The 27,326-nt window shown below is 38.9% G+C and overlaps 1 protein-coding gene across 12 annotated transcripts in view; it reads left to right on the forward strand.

Moving 5' to 3' along the window:
* SYTL5 (synaptotagmin like 5) overlaps nucleotides 1-27,326 on the forward strand; it is a 242,611-nt gene that overhangs the window by 124,315 nt on the left and 90,970 nt on the right. For 6 of the 12 annotated variants that reach the window (XM_063660109.1, XM_063660106.1, XM_063660107.1 and 3 more), the window contains 2 exons: nucleotides 19,135-19,225; nucleotides 21,678-22,127. In XM_063660109.1, coding sequence (XP_063516179.1) covers nucleotides 22,009-22,127 — 119 coding nt within the window. In that variant the 5' untranslated portion in view covers nucleotides 19,135-19,225; nucleotides 21,678-22,008. Of the gene's footprint in view, nucleotides 1-19,134; nucleotides 19,226-21,652; nucleotides 22,128-27,326 lie in introns of all 12 variants that reach the window. The other 6 variants (XM_063660108.1, XM_063660110.1, XM_063660116.1 and 3 more) reach the window with 2 other exon arrangements.

The following is a 27,326-nucleotide window of genomic DNA, read 5'->3' on the forward strand; positions in this document are numbered from 1 at the left end:
CCCCAATAAACTTGTTTGTGGAGGTCTGGGGCATTTCTTCAGACCCCCAATAAAGTTTGTTTTATTCTAAATGGGTCCTGTTAAGAATTCCTTCATTATCTTGCCTTACTTCAAGGCCCAGGAAAGGTCTGGGCAAAACTCTTGGTGGGGTTTTGTTACCGTCCAGCCTTTGTATAAGGGCACTGGCTCTATCAGCTTTTAATATTTAACTTCACCACTCAGTCAGTGCTAAAACAGTTGTTATGGAGGCCTGCGTTAGTGAGACCTGGCCTGCCACACTCTGTCCATTCTTTAAATATTGTTGCTTCTCATGATTCTATCTTTTGCCCCTTTCACTTCTCTTCCTGGTAATCTCACTTGCTTGCACAGCATCAGCCACCATCCACCATCTAGGCACCAATGATTCCCAGTTAAATACCTCTAGTATAGACATCTGATAAGCTATAAACAGTTTATGGGAAGTTTCCTATTCTAAATGACTTTCTGGACAGGTCTTTGTTGTTGCATCATAAGTACCTTTGTTGTTGCATCATAAGTATCCAGACCTCAACATATCTAAATTGCAATTAATTATTTTTTTTCTCTTTCAACTTTTTTTGTCTTTTACTCTCCATCACTGTGAACAGTATTATCATCAACATTTCTAGGCTTTACCCCAGTGTTACTGAATCAGGCTCTCTGGAGATAGACACCCAGAAATCTATTTTTAACAATACACTTAGGTATTCTTATGCACACTAAAATTTAAGAACCTTTGCAGTTCCCCATGCTGGAAACCTCAGAGTCACTCTCTTTTCTCTTCCATACCACCCACATCTAGGAGGTCGCTGGATCTTATTGAGATTATTCTAAAACGTCTCAAAAGTGACTCTTATTTCCCTTCCCACTACACAGCTTTAGTTCCTAATCTCTCCCTGGCACTTCTGCAAGAGCCTCCTCATTTTGTCTACCTGACCTTTCCCCTCTCTTTCATCCAATCACTGAGTGCTGGTCTTTCAAGAAACAAATCAAAAATTCAGGAGGGGGAGGAGCCAAGATGGCCGAATAGGAACAGCTGCGGTCTACAGCTCCCAGCGCGAGCGACGCAGAAGACGGGTGATTTCTGCATTTCCATCTGAGGTACCGTGTTCATCTCACTAGGGAGTGCCAGACAGTGGGCGCAAGTCAGTGGGTGAGTGCACCGTGCGCCAGCCGAAGCAGGGGCGAGGCATTGCCTCACTCGGGAAGCGCAAGGGGTCAGGGAGTTCCCTTTCCAGGGGTGACAGATGGCACCTGGAAAATCGGGCCACTCCCACCCGAATACTGTGCTTTTCCGACGGGCTTAGGAAACGGTGCCCCAGGAGAGTACAGCCCGCACCTGGCTCAGAGGGTCCTATGCCCACGGAGTCTTGCTGATTGCTAGCACAGCAGTCTGAGATCAAACAGCAAGTCGGCAGCGAGGCTGGGGGAGGGGCGCCCGCCATTGCCCAGGCTCGCTTAGGTAAACAAAGCAGCCTGGAAGCTCGAACTGGGTGGAGCCCACCACAGCTCAAGGAGGCCTGCCTGCCTCTGTAGGCTCCACCTCTGGGGGCAGGGCACAGACAAACAAAAAGACAGCAGTAACCTCTGCAGACTTAAATGTCCCTGTCTGACAGCTTTGAGGAGAGCAGTGGTTCTCCCAGCATGCAGCTGGAGATCTGAGAACAGGCTGACTGCCTCCTCAAGTGGATCCCTGACCCCTGACCCCCGAGCAGCCTAACTGGGAGGCACCCCCCAGCAGGGGCAGACTGACACCTCACACTGCCGGCCAGGTACTCCAACAGACCTGCAGCTGAGGGTCCTGTCTGTTAGAAGGAAAACTAACAGAAAGGACATCCACACCAAAAACCCATCTGTACAGCACCATCATCAAAGACCAAAAGTAGATAAAACCACAAAGATGGGGAAAAAACAGAGCAGAAAAACTGGAAACTCTCAAAAGCAGAGTACCTCTCCTCCTCCAAAGGAACGCAGTTCCTCACCAGCAACGGAACAAAGCTGGACGGAGAATGACTTTGACGAGCTGAGAGAAGAAGGCTTCAGACGATCAAATTACTCCGAGCTACGGGAGGATATTCAAACCAAAGGCAAAGAAGTTGAAAACTTTGAAAAAAATTTAGAAGAATGTACAACTAGAATAACCAATACAGAGAAGTGCTTAAAGGAGCTGATGGAGCTGAAAACCAAGGCTCGAGAACTACGTGAAGAATGCAGAAGCCTCAGGAGCCGATGCAATCAAATGGAAGAAAGGGTATCAGCCCTGGAAGATGAAATGAATGAAATGAAGCGAGAAGGGAAGTTTAGAGAAAAAAGAATAAAAAGAAACGAGCAAAGCCTCCAAGAAATGTGGGACTATGTGAAAAGACCAAATCTACGTCTGATTGGTGTACCTGAAAGTGACGGGGAGAATGGAAACAAGTTGGAAAACACTCTGCAGGATATTATCCAGGAGAACTTTCCCAATCTAGCAAGGCAGGCCAACATTCAGATTCAGGAAATACAGAGAACGCCACAAAGATACTCCTCGAGAAGAGCAACTCCAAGACACATAATTGTCAGATTCACCAAAGTTGAAATGAAGGAAAAAATGTTAAGGGCAGCCAGAGAGAAAGGTCGGGTTACCATCAAAGGGAAGCCCATCAGACTAACAGCGGATCTCTCGGCAGAAACCCTACAAGCCAGAAGAGAGTGGGGGCCAATATTCAACATTCTTAAAGAAAAGAATTTTCCACCCAGAATTTCATATCCAGCCAAACTAAGCTTCATAAGTGAAGGAGAAATAAAATACTCTACAGACAAGCAAATGCTGAGAGATTTTGTCACCACCAGGCCCGCCCTAAAAGAGCTCCTGAAGGAAGCGCTAAACATGGAAAGGCACAACCGGTACCAGCCACTGAAAAATCATACCGAAATGTAAAGACCATCAAGACTAGGAAGAGACTGCATCAACTAACGAGCAAAATAACCAGCTAACATCATAATGACAGGATCAGATTCACACATAACAATATTAACTTTAAATGTAAATGGACTAAATGCTCCAATTAAAAGACACAGACTGGCAAATTGGATAAAGACTCAAGACCCATCAGTGTGCTGTATTCAGGAAACCCATCTCACGTGCAGAGACACACATAGGCTCAGAATAAAAGGATGGAGGAAGATCTACCAAGCAAATGGAAAACAAAAAAAGGCAGGGGTTGCAATCCTAGTCTCTGATAAAACAGACTTTAAACCAACAAAGATCAAAAGAGACAAAGAAGGCCATTACATAATGGTAAAGGGATTAATTCAACAAGAAGAGCTAACTATCCTAAATATATATGCACCCAATACAGGAGCACCCAGATTCATAAAGCAAGTCCTGAGTGACCTACAAAGAGACTTAGACTCCCACACATTAATAATGGGAGACTTTAACACCCCACTGTCAACATTAGACAGATCAACGAGACAGAAAGTCAACAAGGATACCCAGGAATTGAACTCAGCTCTGCACCAAGCGGACCTAATAGACATCTACAGAACTCTCCACCCCAAATCAACAGAATATACATTTTTTTCAGCACCACACCACACCTATTCCAAAATTGACCACATACTTGGAAGTAAAGCTCTCCTCAATAAATGTAAAAGAACAGAAATTATAACAAACTATCTCTCAGATCACAGTGCAATCAAGCTAGAACTCAGGATTAAGAATCTCACTCAAAACCGCTCAACTACGTGGAAACTGAACAACCTGCTCCTGAATGACTACTGGGTACATAACGAAATGAAGGCAGAAATAAAGATGTTCTTTGAAACCAATGAGAACCAAGACACAACATACCAGAATCTCTGGGATGCATTCAAAGCAGTGTGTAGAGGGAAATTTATAGCACTAAATGCCCACAAGAGAAAGCAGGAAAGATCCAAAATTGACACCCTAACATCACAATTAAAAGAATTAGAAAAGCAAGAGCAAACACATTCAAAAGCTAGCAGAAGGCAAGAAATAACTAAAATCAGAGCAGAACTGAAGGAAATAGAGACACAAAAAACCCTTCAAAAAATCAATGAATCCAGGAGCTGGTTTTTTGAAAGGATCAACAAAATTGATAGACCGCTAGCAAGATTAATAAAGAAAAAAAAGAGAGAAGAATCAAATAGATGCAATAAAAAATGATAAAGGGGATATCACCACTGATCCCACAGAAATACAAACTACCATCAGAGAATATTACAAACACCTCTACGCAAATAAACTAGAAAATCTAGAAGAAATGGATAAATTCCTGGGCACATACACCCTCCCAAGACTAAACCAGGAAGAAGTTGAATCTCCGAATAGACCAATAACAGGAGCTGAAATTGTGGCAATAATCAATAGCTTACCAACCAAAAAAAGTCCAGGACCAGATGGGTTCACAGCCGAGTTCTACCAGAGGTACAAGGAGGAGCTGGTACCATTCCTTCTGAAACTATTCCAATCAATAGAAAAAGAGGGAATCCTCCTTAACTCATTTTATGAGGCCAGCATCATCCTGATACCAAAGCCTGGCAGAGACACAACAAAAAAAGAGAATTTTAGACCAATATCCTTGATGAACATTGATGCAAAAATCCTCAATAAAATACTGGCAAACAGAATCCAGCAGCACATCAAAAAGCTTATCCACCATGATCAAGTGGGCTTCATCCCTGGGATGCAAGGCTGGTTCAATATACGCAAATCAATAAATGTAATCCAGCATATAAACAGAACCAAAGACAAAAACCACATGATTATCTCAATAGATGCAGAAAAGGCCTTTGAAAAAATTCAACAACCCTTCATGCTAAAAACTCTCAAGAAATTAGGTATTGATGGGACGTATCTCAAAATAATAAGAGCTATTTATGACAAACCCACAGCCAATATCATACTGAATGGGCAAAAACTGGAAGCATTCCCTTTGAAAACTGGCACAAGACAGGGATGCCCTCTCTCACCACTTCTATTCAACATAGTGTTGGAAGTTCTGGCCAGGGCAATTAGGCAAGAGAAGGAAATCAAGGGTATTCAATTAGGAAAAGAGGAAGTCAAATTGTCTCTGTTTGCAGATGACATGATAGTATATCTAGAAAACCCCATTGTCTCAGCCCAAAATCTCCTTAAGCTGATAAGCAACTTCAGCAAAGTCTCAGGATACAAAATCAATGTACAAAAATCACAAGCATTCTTATACATCAATAATAGACAAACAGACAGCCAAATCATGAGTGAACTCCCATTCACAATTGCTTCAAAGAGAATAAAATAGCTAGGAATCCAACTTACAAGGGATGTGAAGGACCTCTTCAAGGAGAACTACAAACCACTGCTCAAGGAAATAAAAGAGGATACAAACAAATGGAAGAACATTCCATGCTCATGGGTAGGAAGAATCAATATCATGAAAATGGCCATCCTTCCCAAGGTAATTTACAGATTCAATGCCATCCCCATCAAGTTACCAATGACTTTCTTCACAGAATTGGAAAAAACTACTTTAAAGTTCACATGGAACCAAAAAAGAGCCCTCATCGCCAAGTCAATCCTAAGCCAAAAGAACAAAGCTGGAGGCATCACACTACCTGACTTCAAACTATACTACAAGGCTACAGTAATCAAAACAGCATGGTACTGGTACCAAAACAGAGATATAGATCAATGGAACAGAACAGAGCCCTCAGAAATAATGCCACATATCTACAACTATCTGATCTTTGACAAACCTGACAAAAACAAGAAATGGGGAAAGGATTCCCTATTTAATAAATGGTGCTGGGAAAACTGGCTAGCCATATGTAGAAAGCTGAAACTGGATCCCTTCCTTACACCTTATACAAAAATCAATTCAAGATGGATTAAAGACTTAAATGTTAGACCTAAAACCATAAAAACCCTAGAAGAAAATCTAGGCATTACCATTCAGGACATAGGCATGGGCAAGGACTTCATGTCTAAAACACCAAAAGCAATGGCAACAAAAGCCAAAATTGACAAATGGGATCTAATTAAACTAAAGAGCTTCTGCACAGCAAAGGAAACTATCATCAGAGTGAACAGGCAACCTACAAAATGGGAGAAAATTTTCGCAACCTACTCATCTGACAAAGGGCTAATATCCAGAATCTACAATGAACTCCAACAAATTTATAAGAAAAAAACAAACAACCCCATCAAAAAGTGGGTGAAGGACATGAACAGACACTTCTCAAAAGAAGACATTTATGCAGCCAAAAAACACATGAAAAAATGCTCACCATCACTGGCCATCAGAGAAATGCAAATCAAAACCACAATGAGATACCATCTCACACCAGTTAGAATGGCAATCATTAAAAAGTCAGGAAACAACAGGTGCTGGAGAGGATGTGGAGAAATAGGAACACTTTTACACTGTTGGTGGGACTGTAAACTAGTTCAACCCTTGTGGAAGTCAGTGTGGCGATTCCTCAGGGATCTAGAACTAGAAATACCATTTGACCCAGCCATCCCATTACTGGGTATATACCCAAAGGACTATAAATCATGCTGCTATAAAGACACATGCACATGTATGTTTATTGCAGCATTATTCACAATAGCAAAGACTTGGAACCAACCCAAATGTCCAACAATGATAGACTGGATTAAGAAAATGTGGCACATATACACCATGGAATACTATGCAGCCATAAAAAATGATGAGTTCACCTCCTTTGTAGGGACATGGATGAAATTGGAAATCATCATTCTCAGTAAACTGTCGCAAGAACAAAAAACCAAACACCGCATATTCTCACTCATAGGTGGGAATTGAACAATGAGAACACATGGACACAGGAAGGGGAACATCACACTTTGGGGACTGTTGTGGGGTGGGGGTAGGGGGGAGGGATAGCATTGGGAGATATACCTAATGCTAGATGACGAGTTGGTGGGTGCAGTGCACCAGCATGGCACATGTATACATATGTAACTTACCTGCACGTTGCGCACATGTACCATAGAGCCTAAAGTATAATAATAATAATAATAATAATAATAAAAAGAAAAATGTTGAAAAAAAAAACAAATCAAAAATTCAAATATGATTGTGCTGTTCCTTGGCTTTAAAGCTTCAACAGCTTGATGGCATGAGAACAGTTTTCAGGCTTCTTAAGGTCATGGAATTCTTCCTTCAAATAAAATCCTATCAGGAAATCCATCTTATAGAACAGATGAAAACGGAGCTGCTCTGTTTGAAGCAGGCGTTGGCGCCACAGGCTTGGCCACTCAGCCTCTTTCGCTGTGTTTCCTAAGAAAACATTCCTGAAGATACAGTTTGAAAAATACTGGATAAAGTCTATATTCTTTGTTTGGATGCCAAATTCCTCTCACTCTGACATCCCCCTTTCTCTTAGCTTTCCAATATTAACCCAGACCCCAGACCTGGAGTTAGTCACTATTTCTTCTGGACTAGTTGTGTGTTCTTATGACTTTTTCACATTTGCTGTCTTTACAACCTAGAATGACCACTTTTTTCTTCCTAATTGTTTTTTCCTTTATGTTCTCAAAGCCAAAATTGGGATTTATGAAACTGTGATTTTATGTTTATGTTTGTCTCCACTAGAAAATAATAGAAAATAGAGAAGACTCTTGAAAACAGAACCTATGCATTCTTCATGAATGTATTCCCTAGATCCAGCAGTTTCTTTTTTTGTTTTTTATTTGTTTGTTTGTTTGTTTGAGACAAAGTCTCACTCTGTCGCCCAGGCTGGAGTGCAGTGGCGTGATCTTGGCTCACTGCACCCTCCACCTTCCGGGTGGAGGGTGCCTCAGCCCAGGTGCCTCAGCCTCCCAAGTAGCTGGAACTACAGGTGTGTGCCACCATGCCCAACTAACTTTTGTATTTATAGCAGAGATGAGATCTCATTATATTGCCCAGGCTGGTTTCGAACTTCTGAGCTCAGGTGATCCGCCTGCTTCAGCCTCCCAAAGAGCTGGGATTATAGACCTGAGCCACTGTGCCTGGCCCAACATAGTTTCTGACACACGGTTCTATACATGTTTACTGCACGAACATTTACATGCTCTATAACTCATTCTATCTGTTCTTTGGTTTTATATTTTCTTCAGACTGAACATGTCTTTTTGAATTAAACATCACTTTAAGAACTAGATTTATTAACTTCAAAGCTATATGGCACTCATACTGTTCTTTTCCTGTGTTGTAGCCTAGCATGATAATTATTGATAATCAGTGGATATATGCATGTGTATCATGACATATGAAGCAGAGGTAATATGGCTATAAGATATTTTTGACAGAAATGCCATTTGCTGTATTTTTTTAACTGATTTTATATGTAACATGTATTCATTGTAAAAACATATAAAGAAAATTATAAAGATATTAAAATACATTTATAATATAACTATCCAGAAATATACTTAATATTTTGGCTTGTTTTTTCTCATTCTTTCTTCTATAATACACATATGTGTGTGTGTGTGTGTGTGTATATATATATATACACATATATTTATTTTAATATAATTGGGACCATACTGCATAAGTAATCTTGTATCCCGAGTTTTTTTCACTGCCTTTGTATTGTGAGCCTTCAAGCCTGCCATCACATATAAAAAGAATATTAGTATTATTAATAATGGTATTAATTAAAAATTATGATGTTTCTAAGGAATTGCTAAGATTTATAAATTCTTAATAGAAAGTCTAGGAAGCCAGAGACCTCTGAGTATTTTGTGAATCAAAGGGAATGGAGGTTTGTATTGGACTGATGCATTTTAATGACGTATTGCTTAACTTTGTTGAGAATAGAAATGATGGAGGTGTCTAAATTTTCTGAGCATCTGTTATGTGCCAGGCATTGTGCTAGACACTTTTTATACATTAACTCATTTTAATATTCAAATGATATATTCTTCAAACCCAGGAAGTAGATATTAATATGCCCATTTAACAGATGAATAAACTGAGATGCAAAGACAAAGTAGCACGTCTATGTTATTATCTCAGGGAGTAGAATTTTAATTCCATTAGTTTCCAAAGTCCACACCCTTTCCCTTACCCCACACTTTCTCCAACAACAACTCTGAGAGGGTACACAAAGTCAGTCTTTTATTCTGAAGATGTTGTATTAGCATTGCTTACCCTGTGGACCATAAGCCCTTGGATGACCACAGTTTATAAACCCCTGAAATTACCTCCCTTTGTCATTAGAATGTATGTGTATATTTTTGAGGTAGAGAGCCTATAGTTGTCACTGATTATCTAAGGGATCAACTGTTCCCAACAATGTTTATGAATCTCTACTGCAAATAATGGGATGTATACAAGTATTGCAGAAGCCCTTTGAGGAGTCTTTAGTTTTGCTTGCCAGGCCCTGTGGTGAGGGGCTATATTCCAATTTTCATTTTAGGCATCACTTCTCAAATGTCTTATTTTGCATTTAATTCATAAATTTATTCATTTGGCAATATTTTCAAATACCTACTATGGTGTCAGGTGTTGTGAGGTGTTAGGAATACAGGGCTGATCAAGACAAAACGAGATATCCCACAGAGCTTAGACATTAGCAGGGAAAACCAATGCATGTTGGTTACAATCAGCATTTTAAATCATCATGATGAGTGCTTGGCATAGTCCTTAGCATTGTTCACCAAATATTTACGATTTCTTCCTCTTGTAGGCAGATGGTAGGATACCATTTACTGGCCCCCTTGTAATTGGGTAGGGCTAAGTGACCATCAGTTCTGTTTAAGGAGTTGTAAGTAGAAATAATGTTTTTCACTTCCAGGCCAGGACATTTAATTCCTACTATGAGACCTTTCAGAACTCTTTTTTCCCTCTGGTGTGACAACTGGCAGTATTCAAGATGGTAGCTACCTAAACAGCCTGGATTCTTGAGGGATATATAGCATGACCAAGAAATATGAAATAAACCTGTGCTGTTACAAGCTGTTGCAATTTGCGAGTTATTTGTATCACAACATAGTCTACCCCAGTATTGCTCAAAATGTCTGTGATGAAGGATCAGATTGTTTGTTACTTTTATTTTCAACCTGAATAGAATAGTATTTTTGTAAAATACAATTTAAATAAATTAGCAGATAAATGAGACATGAAATACATAAACATTCAAGTACAAATTTTCATTAGATTCAACAGATTTAAAATTACTCTGTCAAATTACTATAAAAATTTCTAAATGCTTATTCTCAATTTCTTTACTTATATAATTGCAAACCAGTAAGTTTACAGACCTGCACTGGTCTGCAACCCACACTTTGAATAAGGCTGTATTAGCCTATCCCAACTGATACAGTGTTACTATAAGAGAAGTATGAAAATGTATTGGATAGATACTATGAGTTTCCAATTGCTGCTGTAGCCAATCACCACAAACATATTGTCTTAAAACAGCACAGTGTATTATCTTACAATTCTGAAGGTTAAAAGTCCAAAATGAGTCTTGGGAGACTAAAGTCATGGTGTTAGCAGGGTTTCATTTCTTCTGGAGCCTGCAGGAGAATCTGTTTCCTTGTCTTTTCCAGCTTCTGAGGTCATCTGCATTCCTTGGCTTGTGGCTGTTCCTCCAACTTCAAAGCCCATCACCTCAGCCTCTGCTTATGTCGTCACACCTGCTTTTCTGACTTTAACTCTACTACCTCCCTCTTGTAAGGATCATTGTGATTACATTGGGATCACCCATGTAATCCAGGCTAATCTCTTTATCTCAAGACCTTTCACGTAATCACATCTGCAAAGTTTTGCCATCTAAGGTAACATATTCACAGGTTCTGGGGATAAGGATGTGGACTTCTCTGGGAGCCATTATTCAGTTTATCATAGATAGCTAAGCTAAACTAGGAGTCAGCCATTTAAGTAGATCCCTGTGGATACTTAGGAATTAGGAGATGGAGAAATGGGGGAAGTATTCCAGGCAGAGTCTTACAAATAGGAAGATCTGGAGGTGAGGAAGATTATGGCTTTTTTAGAGGAATGAAATTTTGAGTGTGGTTAGAGGATAGATACGAGAGAGGTAAGCAAGGGACAAATCATGAAGGGTTTTATAAACCATATTAAGCAACTTGAACTCTTAAAGAGCAAAGGGAAGACATCAAAGGGTATTCAGTATAAGAGCAACAATTATCAATTTGTATTTTGGAATTGCATATAGAAGAGCCAGATTGGAGGCACAAAACTATGATGCTGATGAACCACGGTGGTGTCACCTAATTCACAGCATGTCTGAAACCCAAATCCATTATTTCCCACAAAAGCCAGCACATTCTCCATCTTCCCTATTGTATTCTTCTAGGATTCAATTCTTAACATTATTTTTGGCCTCTTTCTTTCTTTGGCTTCTTACTCTAGTCAGTCACCACACCTTATTGATTCTTGAAAATTTTTTAAAGACATAAAATAATATATGGTTACATGAATACATCCAAAACAATAAACAATATGGAAATAAGTCCCTTTTCATCCCTTCTCTGACCCCTAACAATCCAACTCTCATCTTCATACGCAACCTGATTCATGATCAATATGTATTATTCTGTGCCTTTTATTATGCATTTACATTTATTATATACATTCATATATCTACTGCATTGTTTTAAAAGCATTTGCATTAAAAAGAATAATTATTTTGTCTATTTTCAGCTCACAATATAACTTAGATATTTTCCATGTCAATATATTTTAAATACCTCGTTTTAAAATTGAACATTGGTATTGCTGTCTTTTCCAGCTTCGAGAGCTTCTAACTCTAATAGATTCTAACAGCTTCTAACTTTAGACTATTGAAAACTTTCTACTATTGATAATTATGCTATAATGTAAATGTATCTTATAACTTATTTTTCAAATCTTTCTCTTTTGAAATTTTTATTAAGGCTTTCTCTTAGCCAGCATTTTTAAAGGTAGAAGTAGTCTTCTCTTTAAAAATATCAAAATACACAATGCCAAGAAAATAAACAATGATCTTAAATATTAGGTTGGTGCAAAAGTAATTGCAGTTTTTACCATTAAAAGTAACGGCAAAAACTGCAATTACTTTGGTACCAACCTAATACCTTTTTCCAAACTGAGAGTTCTGTGAAAATTCACAGTGGACATTAAAGACTCTGAGAAGTTCTGTAGAAAAAAAAATATTTAACTTGGTTTAACTCTACATATCCAAATTTTTTGTTGAACTACATCACTTCATATGGTTTGGCTGTGTCCCCACCCAAATCTCTTGAATTGTAGCTCCCATAATCCCCACATGTAGTGGGAGGGACCTGGTGGGAGGTAATTGAATCATGGGGATGGGTTTTCCCATGCTGTTCTGGTGATAGTGAATAAGTCTCACGAGATATGATGGTTTAATAAATGGCAGTTCCCCTGCACTCACTCTTTTGCCTGCCACCATGTAAGACGTGCCTTTGCTCCTCCTTTGCCTTCCACCATGATTGTGAGCACCCCCCCAGCCATATGGAAATGTGAGTCCATTAAAGCTCTTTTTTTTTTAAAATAAATTACCCAGTCTCAGGTATTTCTTCATAGCAGTATGAAAATGGACTAATATAGCACTGTTAACAATTCCATATAATATCTAATAACATCTCATGGGATACTGTTGTTCCATGAAGTCACTGTGTGGCCTCAAATGTAGTGGTTACAAGCAGGGTCCCTGAAACCAAACTATTCTGAATTACTTACCAGTTGACCTTGGGCAAGTTACTTAACATCTCTGTGCCTCAGTTTTCTCATCTATAAAATAGGAATAATAGCAATTTGTTTCATTAGGAAGTCATAAGAATTAGTTGAATAAGTGTTAGTGGTTATTATTTGGAGCATTCTGAGGATAGTGCTCTTGAAGCATTGGTATGAAGTTGATGGCACTGTTAGCCTCTCTATTGTTATTTGGAGAATCAATATCATTGTGAAATTAAAAAAAAAAATCTTGACTATGGCACTCCCATGTAATGTACCACACAGAATTGCCCGTGTGAGAAGAAACAGCTCTATTGCAAAGAAATGCCTGTAATTCCATAGCATCTCTCTTTGAATCATTCAGTCTGGGGTTCGTTGTAAAAGTACTACTTTTTTCTCTATCCACAGCATGGCAGTTCTCACCTTTTGACAGTCACGTGGACTGCTGTGCTTGTGGTAATCCAATCACAGCTGCCTTGCAGGATGACTGCTCCTCTATTTGAAAGACATCCTCAAGGGAATTTTGCATATGTGATTTAGCTTGTATTCTAAGCACCCTAAACATCTCTGTAAGTGTGCTGAAAATTCATCTAATTTGTGTTGTCACATGGTGACAAACAGGAAATTAACTTTATTTCTATTAATTTCATCCTAAGAGCACTCTCAGAAACATTCTATATTTAAAGCTGCATTTCAAGTACACACTAATGAGATAAATTCAGATATACCCTTTCCTTTGATTCAAATATCGGCCCCTATTATTTTTAAGTTTGTGTTACTCAAAACAGATGCTTTTTAAACTTATGTCCCTTTGTGATGCTATGAGAATATTTGATTACCACATCTTTTTGATAATCAGAAGTTAATGACTTGTCCGAAGTTATCTATGCTGAAAGGCAACAGAATGACATACAAAGCATCTTGTCATCTTTTTAAATAGCTTAGCATAGTTCAACAAAGTTACTGGCCACAGAGGGAAAAATCTACATCTATATTAAAAGAGAGAGATCTGTTTAAGTTAGGAATTGAAGAATAAAAGAAAAATGAATTTCACCCTTCTAATCTGACTAGTGTTTACTAGCCCCATTTAACTAAAAGAATGAGGATCAATTACTCATTTTTTTCTCTACTTGATTAAAATGTGTAATGGGTAAGGGATTCTCCAGGTGAGGTATGAAATAGCTGAAAAGAGACATGCAATGATGATATATCCTCAGGTGAAGTCATTGCAGTCCAGATGCTGGTCTTCAGTGCAAAGGCTGAAAAATTTGATTTGGTTAGCACACAGCAAACAGATCTGACATGGGTTCAAACTAAACCAAATATGGAGAACTCCATAGACAGGACCAGAACATTCACTCCTGAAGGGAGAGCTCTATGGGAAGCCAACTTATAATCAAAAGTGTCTGGGAGGAAGTGAGATTGAGCAAGGGGAATTAGCTGTATGATTTGAGTGATTCATGGCATGAAAATTTCTCAGAATGAGGCTCCATCACGTAGCATGGAACATGCGCTACAGGGAACAAACAACTATTTTCATTTTCATTCCCTTTCTCTAGTTGGAGTCTGGATGGGCACTGACATCACCTAGCTCCTTAGATCTTCCTTGTCTATGCCTTGGTTCACTGTCTCCTTTTCTTCACCTTGTATTTCTCCGGAAGGACTGTGTTATCATCAACTGCATTCTATTTTACTAAATTTATAATCATAGTTCAGTGCTGCCTTCTGGAGAAAACATCCTGATTTTCTTGATAGAGTTTTGCCTACTTCTGATCTCCTTAGCCAACTGTTACTGGAAAGGGGTCCCAGTCCAGATCCCAAGAGAGGGTTCTTGGATCTCACACAAGAAGGAATTGGGGGTGAGTCCACAGAGTAAAGTGAAAACAAGTTTATTAAGAAAGTAAAGGAATAAAAGAACGGCTACTCCATAGGCCGAGCAGCCCCAAGGGCTGTTGGTTGTCCATTTTTATGCTTATTTCTTGAATATATGCTAAACAAGGGGTGGATTATTCATGCCTCCCCTTTTTAGATCATACAGGGTAACTTCCTGATGTTGCCATGGCATCTGTAAACTGTCATGGCACTGGTGGGAGTGTAGCAGTGAGGATGACCAGAGGTCACTCTTGTCACCATCTTGGTTTTGCAGCTTCTTCACTGCAAACAGTTTTATCAACGAGGTCTTTATGACCTGTACCCTGTGCTGACCTCCTGTCTCATCCTGTGACTTAGAATACTTAACCTTCTGGGAATGCAGCCCAGTAGGTTTCAGCCTCATTTTACCCAGCTCCTATTTAAGATGGCATTGCTCTGGTTCAAACACTTCTGACATTTTCTCCTTCCCTTTTACAAGAGAATCCTTAATCCTAAGGGTTGCAGAGGAATGAAGATCCATCTTTTGTAACTTCGTCATGCTGAACAGGGGTGATGATATTCCTGCCTAACTATTAGGGTCTCTTGTATTCAGCATAGAGAGGAGCTCAGTTAGAAAGTGTCAGTACAGTGAGGGCCATTCATAACTCTTGAGTTCTGACAAAAGGTGATATCTGGAAGATTAGTAAGTGTTCAATTTAAGAAAATTTTCAGTAAACTTATTTTGCATTATGACACAAAGAGTACAACAGCAATATATTCCACAACAGTAAAGCAAAATAAGCAAAATTATTCCAAGTAAACTAAATTAGAAGGCTTTCCATGAACTGGGCGACTGTTGGAAACAAGCTGATATGGAGTCACTAGCCAATTCCAATATGTGCCCAGAATTAGAATATTGAACCATATTTTTACATTACACAGCCCTTCTGTTTCTTTTGAGATGCAGTCAGACATCACGAATTGGTTCACAGGAATAAGCAGGGTCAGTCTAAATTGCAGGAAAAAAACGACAACAACAGAAAAAACAACTGATGAGACTAGAATTTAATAACAGGAGTACCATACTTCTGGAAACACAATTTTTCTCTCTCCAGTTTTCCATTTGTATTAAAGACAAATCATAGTAAGAACGATTTGATTGCAAAATAATCCTTAGTCTTATACTTAACCTGATTATTTGTATAAAGTGCAGCAAGAATAATTATTTTTCACATAGGCTTTTTAAATTGGCTTTGATGGAACTCTGTTCCATAAGAAATCTCAAATAAGACCTTTTTTTAAAGCCAAGCCCAGCCATGGGTTTATATCCTCAAATACCTATGAATAAATTCTTCTTCTTTTTTTTTTTTTTTTTTGAGATGGAGTTTCACTCTTGTTGCCCAGGCTGGAGTGCAATGGCACAATCTCGGCTCACTGCAACCTCTGCCTCCCGGGTTCAAGTGATTCTCCTGCCTCAGCTTCCTGAGTAGCTGGAATTACAGGTGCCTGCCCCCATGCCTTGCTAATTTTTTGTATTTTTAGTAGAGATGGGGGTTTCACTATGTTCGCCAGGCTGGTCTTGAACTCCTGACCTCGTGATCTGCCCACCTCAGCCTCCCAAAGTGTTGGGATTACAGGCATGAGCCACTGCACCCAGCCAATTCTTCTCCTCTTGAGGTCCCAAGATAACTTGCAGCTCCTGGACCTATTAGAAAGTGACATTCTTTACTTACCACAAGTCAGAAACCCTGTACAGGGAATGTGTAGACAAGATATAAGGCCAGTTTTCCCAAGGGGCTTTTATTGGCTCTACAAGTCAAGTTTGATTCCTTAAAGGAAAATGCATCATTCCAGTCAAAGCCTTGGTAAAATAACCAGTTTCTCCAATTGTGTCCTGTTGCAAAAGAAAACAGGTTCTTATTGTGCTTATGCAAATAACTGTATTGCCATAAGTTAAGAATACTCACAAATAGGTTCAAATTCTGGAGAAGTCAGGTAGAGAGAAACAAATATGCCTCAAATTTTGTTCACAAGAGTACACTTTACTCAACTGTTAAAAGCTGTAAATAGCTCAAAAGAAAAGTTTTCTTGTCTCTGAAAAACAAAACAAAGGATCAGCAACGTTTTAAGCAAAAAGTCAAAAAGATCACTTTGGTCTTCTATTAGCTCAATTCATGCAGTTAACTTCTGTCCTGCTTGGTATTTATTAACATTTCAGCTTTTCATGAGAGTCCTGAAAGTTTTTTCTTTATTCTAATGTCATAATCCCCAATGTTATCAGAAACCTGCATTCAAGAACACCTGTTAAAGTCCTTTAGCTGACTATAAACCACCTTTTAAGTAGGATTAAAATAAGACAACAACTGTTGGTGGATGACAAAATGTCTTAGGGCAGTCACAGTCAAAAGATATGATTGACAAAGAGATTTGATTACCTCGGTGGCAATGCTGACAATGTTTCTTGTATGATTTTTATACCAAATAAGCCAAGTGTCATTCTTATATTAGTGTACTGCTAATGTTAAACCCTATCCTTAATAAAACTTTATAGATATATCTACCCAATTTTAGTATTTGACCATAAGGTAAGATTCTTATACCTTTTATGACCCTTTACAAATTTATGTTAAAAAGCAGATTAGTGCTCTAAGAAAAACCTGTTGTGCTTATATTCCAATGTTCAATTCATGGAAGAACTGAATAATACCCCTTTAACTTTAGCCAATATGGTCACACACAGAATTTCTTTTAAAAGATTAGTTTGTCACAAGCCTTTCACAACTCACTCAAACCTTCAAGCATATCCTATCTAACTTCAAACAATCCTTTAAACTTTTAGGCAAAAAAAAAAATCCATATTCCTATGACTTATTATAATATTTTGCCAAAAATGCATTTCAGTTTCTTTACACACCTTGCATGTAAAACTGTTTCTTCAGTTGTCTCAATAACATATTACAATGTTAGCTTTTAGCAATTTTTACTTTTGGTGAAAAACCTGGTTAGTAAGCGATTTTAATTATGTACCAGGTGTGGCGCCTAGGACAACAGATAAGATTTGACTTTTTCCAGCATAGCTAGGGGGCATGGCTAACATCACATGTCCCCAGGTCTTATCTAGAATCTAATGCTCTAAAGTAGGTAAATTGAACAATTTTCAGAAGTCAAAGAAGCAGTTTATGACCTTAAAGCATTTAGTAAACTTGATATCTGACCTGTAAAATTTAGACCAAATGTATTTATTTTATCAATAATCTTTAAAACTGTTTTTATTTTCCAAAGATTACTTAAGTCGTGTGTACTAAAAGGCATTACACTTTTTACTTTTCTGACAAAATGTTTGATTTAAGCTCTTATTTTTAAACTAATTAAAGTTTTTAAAAATATCACACACACACACACACACACACACACAACACATATAAATACACCTACAGAAAAAGATTCAGTAGTTGTAAGACTTTTCATTTGCCAGTTTCTAAGTTTGTCTTTAAGGCATGCAGTTTCTAGGGCTTAACTTGCAGGCACAGCTGGAAGGCAAAACAGATATACAAAATTAAGGATCCCATTTTTATGTCAGATCCTGGATCCCAAAAAGAGGGAATCAGCCCATCTCCATGGGAGTCTTATCTTTCAGCGGTGGGTGGGGACTTTTTTTAACCTTCTAGGTTGCCAACAGCATGCTTCTCTGATCTAAACATGCAAAAAGCCACATATTCCCCCAATAACTGCCATTAGCCTTCCCCAAAAGTATATTTCCTACCTAGTTATTACACACCAAAGTTCTCTCATAATACTAAGCAATTTCTGACCCCCCAAAAGTAAAAAACATTGGATAATGCAATGCAAAACAGAATAGAACCTTAGATTTTTAAAGGAATCTATCCACTTCCAATTCCTGGAGTTTCATGAGGAAAACAAGTTTTTCCCAAAACCCAGTCTGTGGTGCCTCCTCTGTTTTTCCCAAGGAGTCTCATGCTGTTAGAGCTTGAATATCCGCTTTAAATAAGCTAACTTTTAACCATAGCGCTCTTTTTAAAAAGTCCTTTTAAATCTCTTATTACCGAACTTTAGCCAGGCCAAATGGCCAATATTCCTGTCTTCTGAACTTTACCAAAGGTAACCTCCCAGGTGCTCAAAGAAAGGAAACATTTCAGAAGTGAAGCCGGCAGTTGTTCATCATGGGTGGGGAAGAGAATCTACAAATAGCAAAGGTCACACAGATATCTAACTAGAAAAGACTCATTCCCTAATCCTGGAATTGAACCTGGGCCACCATTGTAAAATGGTGAAGCCTTTGATGCTGAGCTACAGCATTGGGCAGTTTCCATTGCCCTTCCCAGAAGGAGCTTAGAGCAGCCAATTTTGAACTTGCAAAGGCTTTTAACTTCTCAAGATAATTTTTAGGGCTAACCGTGAATTCCAAAGTTCCTGTTCTCCGGATGGTAGAGACCAAGAGAAAGTACTGCCACATAGTTATAAGGTCAAGCTCTCAAAGAAATAAAATAAGATGAGAGGGAAACTTTATCCAGTTTTATGTTTTTGTTTTTGTTTTTGTTTTTTTTAGGGACCTGCGGCAAAGTTTCTAACTGACCAGTTTGCTGGGCTGGCTTGAACAGCGGGCTTACAGGAGTCCTAAGCCTGTGTTCTATCCTAAGGTACCCTTCTCCATTACAGAACAACACAGAAAGACAAATTTATAGCACAAAGTACAGATTTTACTACAGCTTAAGACTAGCCTCACAATTCCTTTTTCCGATTAATCAAAACTTGATAGAGTTTTGGCTACTTCTGATCTCCTTAGCCACCCATTTACACACCAGTTAAGATAATATTAGTCTGTTGGTCCAGGTACAGATGAATAAAAATTCATTTAGGACTAATTTTGTTAATTAAACTCTCACAGGGCAATTTTATTTCTCTTATATTCTCACTTGATCTCTCGTGTTCTCTGTCACCTTCATGTGCTACCCATGGTGTTACTTTCCTCCCTTCATCCTCCTCACAAGGCAGACTCTTGGATTTTTAGAGAGAAGATTTGCATTTATAGCCCAAGGCAGGGATAGCTATAAGCTTCAGGTCAAGCATTTTTATAGCTACCAACCCCTTGAATAATTTCTGAATACGATTCTATAAAATATTCACAAAGTACAGTCTAAGTCTGACATTTCAAACACAAAATATGTCTTCAATGAACCCTGGCTGTAATGATAACATAGTCATTCACTGAGTTTTCAGTTTTTTTTCCATTTCATCACAATACCAGATGAGATACACAAGGGGTTGAAAAAAACAACTGTATTCTTTCTCTGCGGAGACTGCAGTTGACAGTGATGCAAAAAACAATTAACTTTTCTGAAAAGCCCTGTTTGTCCTAACCTTATTGCTTCCTGTTCTTTTCAACCTTGGAGCACTCTGGGCCTTGTTGCCTCTAGAGCTTTCAAGATGGAGGGAAGACCTGGAGTAAATCCAGAGAATACGCACTAACCTGAACAGCTTCCTAATAGGGGGCTGGCTCTTGGTCTGTAGGAAGCAGTTCATTTCTGAGACATTTCAGCAAAGTTCTGGTTTGGTGTACACTGTCTAGAACAAACACATGGGGGTTTGTGGAAGTCGAGGAAGCTCTGGACAAGATCCTCTCCTTTCAGATCTCCTGAGATTTTGGGGTCAGCCTGACCTTATGGTTACTGGGAGGCCCCAAAGCAGCCTTTAAGTATGTATGTAGTTATTCCTGGGAGCCTTACTAGAGGCAGGCATACCAAGTGTAACTTGCAGGTAAATTGTAGTTCATAGATCTGGGGGGAAGCTAAGGGACAGTATCATGGGATGATGCCCAATCACAAAAATCAGGTAGATTACCCAAGAAGTCATCATTCTTAAGCAGCTTTAGAGAGAGAATCCAGGTAACAAACCAATGAAAACGTGCTCAAGAGTTAGGATGAGAGTCAGGGCCTGGTGAGCTTCTTATGTTGACAAAGGGGTAGTTTTAAAACATCCATTTTACAATATATAATACATACCTAGAATAATTCACAAACAACCATGTACATCATGAGATATAAACACTCATTTTGAGAGCAAAACATTACCCAATGCATTGAAGCCCCTGTGTTCTCTTCTGTAATTGAATACCTGTGTCCACCAGAGGTAATCATGATCTTGAATTTCCTAATTTGCCTATATTTATACTATGAATGTATGTGTTTCTAAATTCTATATATATTTGCAAGTTATATACTTCATATATATATATGCTATCGTTTTTCATGAATTCTTCCATAACGTAATTTTTTTTTAAGAGACAGGGTCTCACTCTTTTGCCCAGGCTATAGGGCAGTGGTGCAATCGCAAAGCTCACTACAGTCCTAGGCTCAAGTGATTACCTCCTGCCTTAGCCTTCCAAGTACTTGGGACTACAGGTGTCTGCCACCATGCCCAGCTAATTTTTAAATTTTTTGTAGAGACATGGATCTCACTATGTTGCTCAGGCTAGTCTGAAACTCCTGGCCTCAAGAGATCCTCCCACCTTGGCCTCCCAAAATGTTGGGATTACAGATGTGAGCCACCACACCCAGCCTGTAACTTAATTTTTTTTATTCAGCAGTGTTTGTGAGATCTATTTAGGTTGATGCATGTAGCAGAGGTTCATATTTGTCTCAACAGCAGGGCTTTTTATGCTGTGGACCTAGTTTTGGAAAGGAAGGAAGAAAGAAGGAGGGAGCCACTTAAAGGCCCTAACCTGTTATGGGCAGTCCAGATTGTGCACTTAGTGTCCCAAAGTGGTGACCCAATTCACCCATCAGTCAGCTGCAAGAGTGGCGATGTGATGCAGCTGGCGGAGGAAGCTAATTATAATGGAGAAAACTGAATTTGCATAGAGAACCAGGAATCAACTAAATACAAATAACATTTCCTGGTTAAAAAAACACTAAATAAGGATTTAATAAATGCATGTTTACTGTTTTAAAAAATAGTTTTTTGAGTTAGAGACAACAAAATTTCAAAAATTAGGCAGTTTTACAAGTGCTATGGGAAAAATAGTCTAATTAAATTTTTCTCTCCTCTTTTTTTCTCCACCATCTTAGTGTTTTCTGCATTCTGTCCCAGCAGATCTGATTCCTGTTCCGAAGAATTGAAGTTGAGCATCGTTAGATAAATTCAGCTGCTGCCTGACTGTACACCACAGCAAAGGCTTTGGAGACATTTTTCAGTTAAAACAATAATGACTTTCTTGGAGTGTAATCCCAGTGGAGGCTGTTCTACGTATAGCCTGAAAGAATACGTAACTACTATCCGCAATTCTGCAGAGACCTCGTAAAAAACACACTTTACACCAAACAACTGAGTGATTCTGAGTTGGTTGGGGGAACCTTAGTTGTAGATATCAATTCACCTTCTTGAAGATTCAACCACTGCTACTCAGAGCTGCTGCTGAAATACCATGTCTAAGAACTCAGAGTTCATCAATCTGTCATTTTTATTAGATCATGAGAAGGAAACGATCCTGGGCGTCCTAAAGAGAGATGAATATTTGAAAAAAGTGGAGGACAAGAGAATAAGGTAGTATTCTTTTTATTTTTTCAGTCCTCCTTGACTGCTTTCTGTTTGTTTGAAGCAATTTAGATCAGAAATGGGCCAAGTGCAACCACAATGGGGACAGATGTCAGTTAGGAACTTCATGAGTTCTCAGCAGTAGCCCAAATATCAGAAAACTTTGGCATTTCACCATTTAGCCAGACATGAAAATGGAATTTAGCTAATAAAGTGGTATTGATGAGAACACTTAATTTGCTAATAAAGTCATAATTTTTAGTTAAGAGGGAGGACTACCCAAGTTTGAGTACCAGCTCTGGCAAGTATTAGTCGTGTGACTTTGAGCAAGCTACTCAACTTCCCTACGCCTTGGTTTTCTCATCGGTAAAACAAAGATAATAACAGTACCCACCTTATAGGGTTGTTGTAAAGATTAAGGAAGTTTATACATATGTAGTGCCTGTCACCTAAGTGTTCAATAAATGTTAGCTATTATTTATTTGTAATGCCATTGTTAGATCAGTCTTACTGGGGATTTGCCTCCAGCACAGCTGCGAGAAGAAAGGAACCTGGAGAGAAAAAAGTACCCATCATACCCCAGAAACCACTTGAATTTTTAAAAATAAGTTTCTTATGAAGAAAGTCGAATGATGTGGGCACAGTTGAATTTCATATCCACTGTAGGCAGAACTCATACTTAGCTGGTTTCCTGGGTATGACTTCACCTAATATTTCAGCCAGCATCAATTCTGATTGGTTGCGTCACCTGCTCTAATTGGTCACATCATTGTTCTGATCATTTGCAAAATCCACTGTGATTGGCTACTGCCTGTACTGTCTTTGTTTTAAAATACATTTGGTCATTACATTTCACCCCAGAAAAAAAGGAGCAGAAATAGAGTTCCTTCCTCAGTCACTGCCAACTATGCAATGTGTAGGTTTTGTGTCCTGTATGGCTCCCCAAGCTACAATCAGAAGCTTATGTTTATTTTACTTGAGGAGAAAACTTATCATGTGATTATATTCACATGTTGAAAAAATCTTTAATGTGCCCAAAGCCACTAGGATCTTTATAAATGGAAATACATTTAAGTATTCTTGATTGATGTTTATTTCACAGTTAAGAGCCCAGAAGCTTCATTTCCACTTTTCCAAGATATTCAACTAATCTTGAAGAAACAGAAGTTTTGATGAAAATTATTGCACTTTTTCTATGCATAGAATTCAGGTGGCAACAAAATGTAGTTAATAATTTCAAAGAAATCATGAATAATATTTTTGACATTAGTAGTCAAGTCATGAAAAGTAACTAATTTGTGTAATGCACTGCCAAAAAAAATTATGTTGTTTATAGTGGGTGACATATTAGCTAGGAATTGATGACATTCTAAGGGGAATTAAAAATCATTTCTGTCCTGGCTAACACGGTGAAACCCCATCTCTACTAAAAATACAAAAAATTAGCCGGGTGTAGTGGCGGGCGCCTGTAGTCCCAGCTACTCGGGAGGCTGAGGCAGGAGAATGGCGTGAACCCGGGAGGCGGAGCTTGCAGTGAGCCGAGATTGCGCCACTGCACTCCAGCCTGGGCGACAGAGCCAGACTCCATCTCAAAAAAAAAAAAAAAAAAAAAAAAAAAAAAAAATCATTTCTGGCCAGGTGTGGTGGCTCACGCCTGTAATCCCAGCACTTTGGGAGGCCGAGGTGGGCGGATCAGGAGGTCGGGAGATTGAGACCATCCTAGCCAACATGGTGAAACCCCCTCTCTACTAAAAATACAAAAATTAGCAGGGCGTGGTGGTGCGTGCCTGTAGTCCCAGCTACTCGGGAGGCTGAGGCAGGAGAATCACTTGAACCCCAGAGGTGGAGGTTGCAGTAAGCCAAGATCACGCCACTGCACTCAAGCCTGGTGACAGAGTGAGACTCCGTCTCAAAAAAAAAATTATTTCTATAGGAATAAACAATTTAATAACCAGATGCCCAGAGACAACGAAGTACAATGAATAGGACTTTGTTCAGAATATTTGTTTCTGTCATTATCAATAACTTGTATTAATAATTGTTGGCTGGGCGCGGTGGCTCACGCCTGTAATCCCAGCACTTTGGGAGGCTGAGGAGGGTGGACCACCTGAGGTCAGGAGTTTGAGACCAGCCTGGCCAACATGGCGAAACCCCGTCTCTACTAAAAATACAAAAATTAGCCGGGCGCAGTGGTGTGCGCCTGTAATCCCAGCTACTCGGGAGGCTGAGGCAGTAGAATCGCTTGAACCCAGGAGGCGGAGCTTGCAGTGAGCCAAGATCGTGCCATTGCACTCCAGCCTGGGTGACAGAGCCAGACTCCATCTCAAAAAATAATAATAATAACAGTTATTATTATTATACCCTTTCTTCCTTTTTCTCATTCCATTTTTCTTCCCTAGTCTTCTTTCCTTATTCCCTATAAGTAAATTCGGTTAAATTGTGTAATAAACAACAGAGTATCAAGAATAAAGTCATTGGTTTCCTGGCTCTTCAAACTTTTTTGAGAATAGCATAAGAAAGGCTGTTTATAAATCCAAGAGATACTTTTACAGAAAACAGATTTTCTAAAGCTATGTCTTGTCTCCTTGTTCCATCTGCATTAACTGCATTAGATGTGTTGTGTCATTTTGTTCTGAGTTCCTGTAATATGACTCAGGCTCCACCGCTCTTAACAGCTTGGTGTATTGAGAAGTCATTCCAAAGTGGGTGGCATGATGTTGAGGGTGTATGCTGTTGAATCATACAGCCAGAGTTCAAATCTTACTTTCGGCATGAAATATTTGTATCATTTTAGACAAGATGTTTCCATGGATAAATCTAGTTTCCCCATTTGACAACAGAAATAATATTAGTGACCTCATAAGATTGTTCTAAGGATTAAATAAGCGAATATTATAAACAGCTTAGAGCAATGCCAGCATACAGTAAGCACTCAAAAATTGTTGGTTATAATCATTAGCCCTATAGTTGGTTTGTGGTGCCCTTGATTTGCTAGTTGCAGTGGACACTATCAGTGCTCTTCTCAGATCCCCTGGAGTCCCTCTCACCTTCTAGTTTTCATGCGCTTTATTCTAAGGACTTGAAGTACAAAATTACCTTCGGGTGACTGGAGTTTCCCATAGGATTAAAGAGACACAAGTGCCAGGTAAACTTGAGTGTAAACTGGGTAGCCCAAAGCCAATGGTTGACAGGTACAGAAATCCTTTGCCTCAAGGCAGGACAGACTCTGCAATGCAACTTAAGCTCCAGAGCTTCCCGTGGGATGATGCTGAGGCTGGACTTCACCTAAAAATCACACCCTTGCTTAGCCCCTCTCCCTGCCTTCTCCTGCCTCCCTTACTCCCTTAACAGATTTCTCCTGAGAGCACTACATAAGTCGCTTGCACACAAATCTACATAGCAGAATTCGCTTCTGGAAAACCCAGTCTGAGACACTATGAAGTTTGTATTACCAAAGCTATTGCTATTTAATAAAGTTCGTTTCAGGGGAAATATAATAAGTCTGCAGGGTGAGCATTAAAATAAAGGATTTTGGTTCATTTGATTTACAAGCTATGATCTTCCCAACAATTTTTATCAGTCATTGTGGTTTACATACTGGTAAAGAAAAAAGTCCAAGCTAAAGAAAGAAGCTCAAGATTAAGCATCTAGGTCAGATAATATAACTTTCTGTTGGCTTTTCTCCCTTTATCTCCTCTGAATAGCCCTTTTATTATGAATTTAAGTACAACCTAAATAAGTTCAGGGTACCTTAACTGTAGCCCAGTAGGTCTGCATGGCAATTAAATTCTGCAAACATTTTTTTGATAGATAGATAGATAGATAGATTAGATAGATATAGATAGACAAAAATATTTATTATAAAGAATTGGCTCATATGATTATGGAGGTTGAGAAGTTCAGACCTAGGAGAGATGATGGTATAATTTGAGTCCGAGTCCAAAGGCTAAGAACCGGGAGAACTGATGCAATAAGTTCCAATCCATGTCTGGCAGTCAGTAGCAAGGGAAAACTGATATCCCAGCCTGAAGACAGGGAGAGAAAATTCATTCTTACTCAGCTTTTTACTCTATTCAGACCTTCAGCAGGTTAGACGAGGCACATCCATATTGGGGAGGGCAACCTGCTTTACTCAGTCTACTGATTCAAATATTAATCTCATACAGAAACACCCTCACAGAAACATCCAGAAATAATGTTTAACAAAATATCTGGGCTCCCAGTGGTCCAGTTAAGTTGACACAAATAATTAACTGTCTCAGGAATTTATATAAAGCTGGCTACAGCCCCCGTTCCCACACTTTTGTGAATTGTATAGCTCATCCTGACTCTGTATCCCTGCTTCTGTTGAACTCTCCTCTCTCCTTGCGTCTCACCACTTATAGCTGTTCCTTACTCTTTTCTTTGCCAGGCCAGAGAACTTAGTCCTTTTTCCTTGATATCCTCCAAAACCATCAGCACAAGAAATTTAGATGGGTAACAGATTTTATTACAACAGTAAACTTTGGTGCTAGCTATTACAATAGTTTTCATCATGCTATAGAGGTACACATTGATATTTTGGTGGGAGTCTAAAGGAAGAAGTAATTAATTACGAGTAAGATAGAAACTGAAGCAATGGTTTCACAGAAAAGGTGAACATTTGTGCTTGCCTTTGAAATGTGAAAAGGACTTTTCACATTGGCAAATATAGGTCAACTATGTTTTGGCTGTTGAGCCACAAAGCCACCTTCAGACTGTACTAATCAGTTTCAGAAGGAAATGGAAACCAAATATTTTTTTTAGACTGAAAAAGATTACAAAGAATAAACTTATCTGAAAAGTTAGTAAAGTGGAGTTTGGGAGGCAGTGGATTTATTGTTTGTTTGTGTGTTTACTTGTTTGAATAGGTTGTCCTTTGAGATAAAATAGTAGAAGAGGGAAAAAGTGTAAAAATTGTACTGAATCAATATTTTAGGCCTGACACCCAAATGCGCTTCACAGTCCACATGCCCACTAAAGTGTGGCATTGATTAAGGTGAGACTGGTCTTTGGGGACTCGTAAAGGTGCTCCACACCCAGAAGGCACATGGCAAGCCTGATAATTACCTCCAGGCATAAATCATCAGCTGGGGAATAGGCATCTGCCTACTACCATTGCATTTTAAATTCATTCAAGAGGCTCAAATATATTTATATACATTCTTCTCCTTCAGACTAAGCAGGAAG

The sequence above is a fragment of the Pongo pygmaeus genome, chromosome X (assembly GCF_028885625.2).
Source record: "Pongo pygmaeus isolate AG05252 chromosome X, NHGRI_mPonPyg2-v2.0_pri, whole genome shotgun sequence".
Taxonomy (NCBI): Eukaryota; Metazoa; Chordata; class Mammalia; order Primates; family Hominidae; genus Pongo; species Pongo pygmaeus.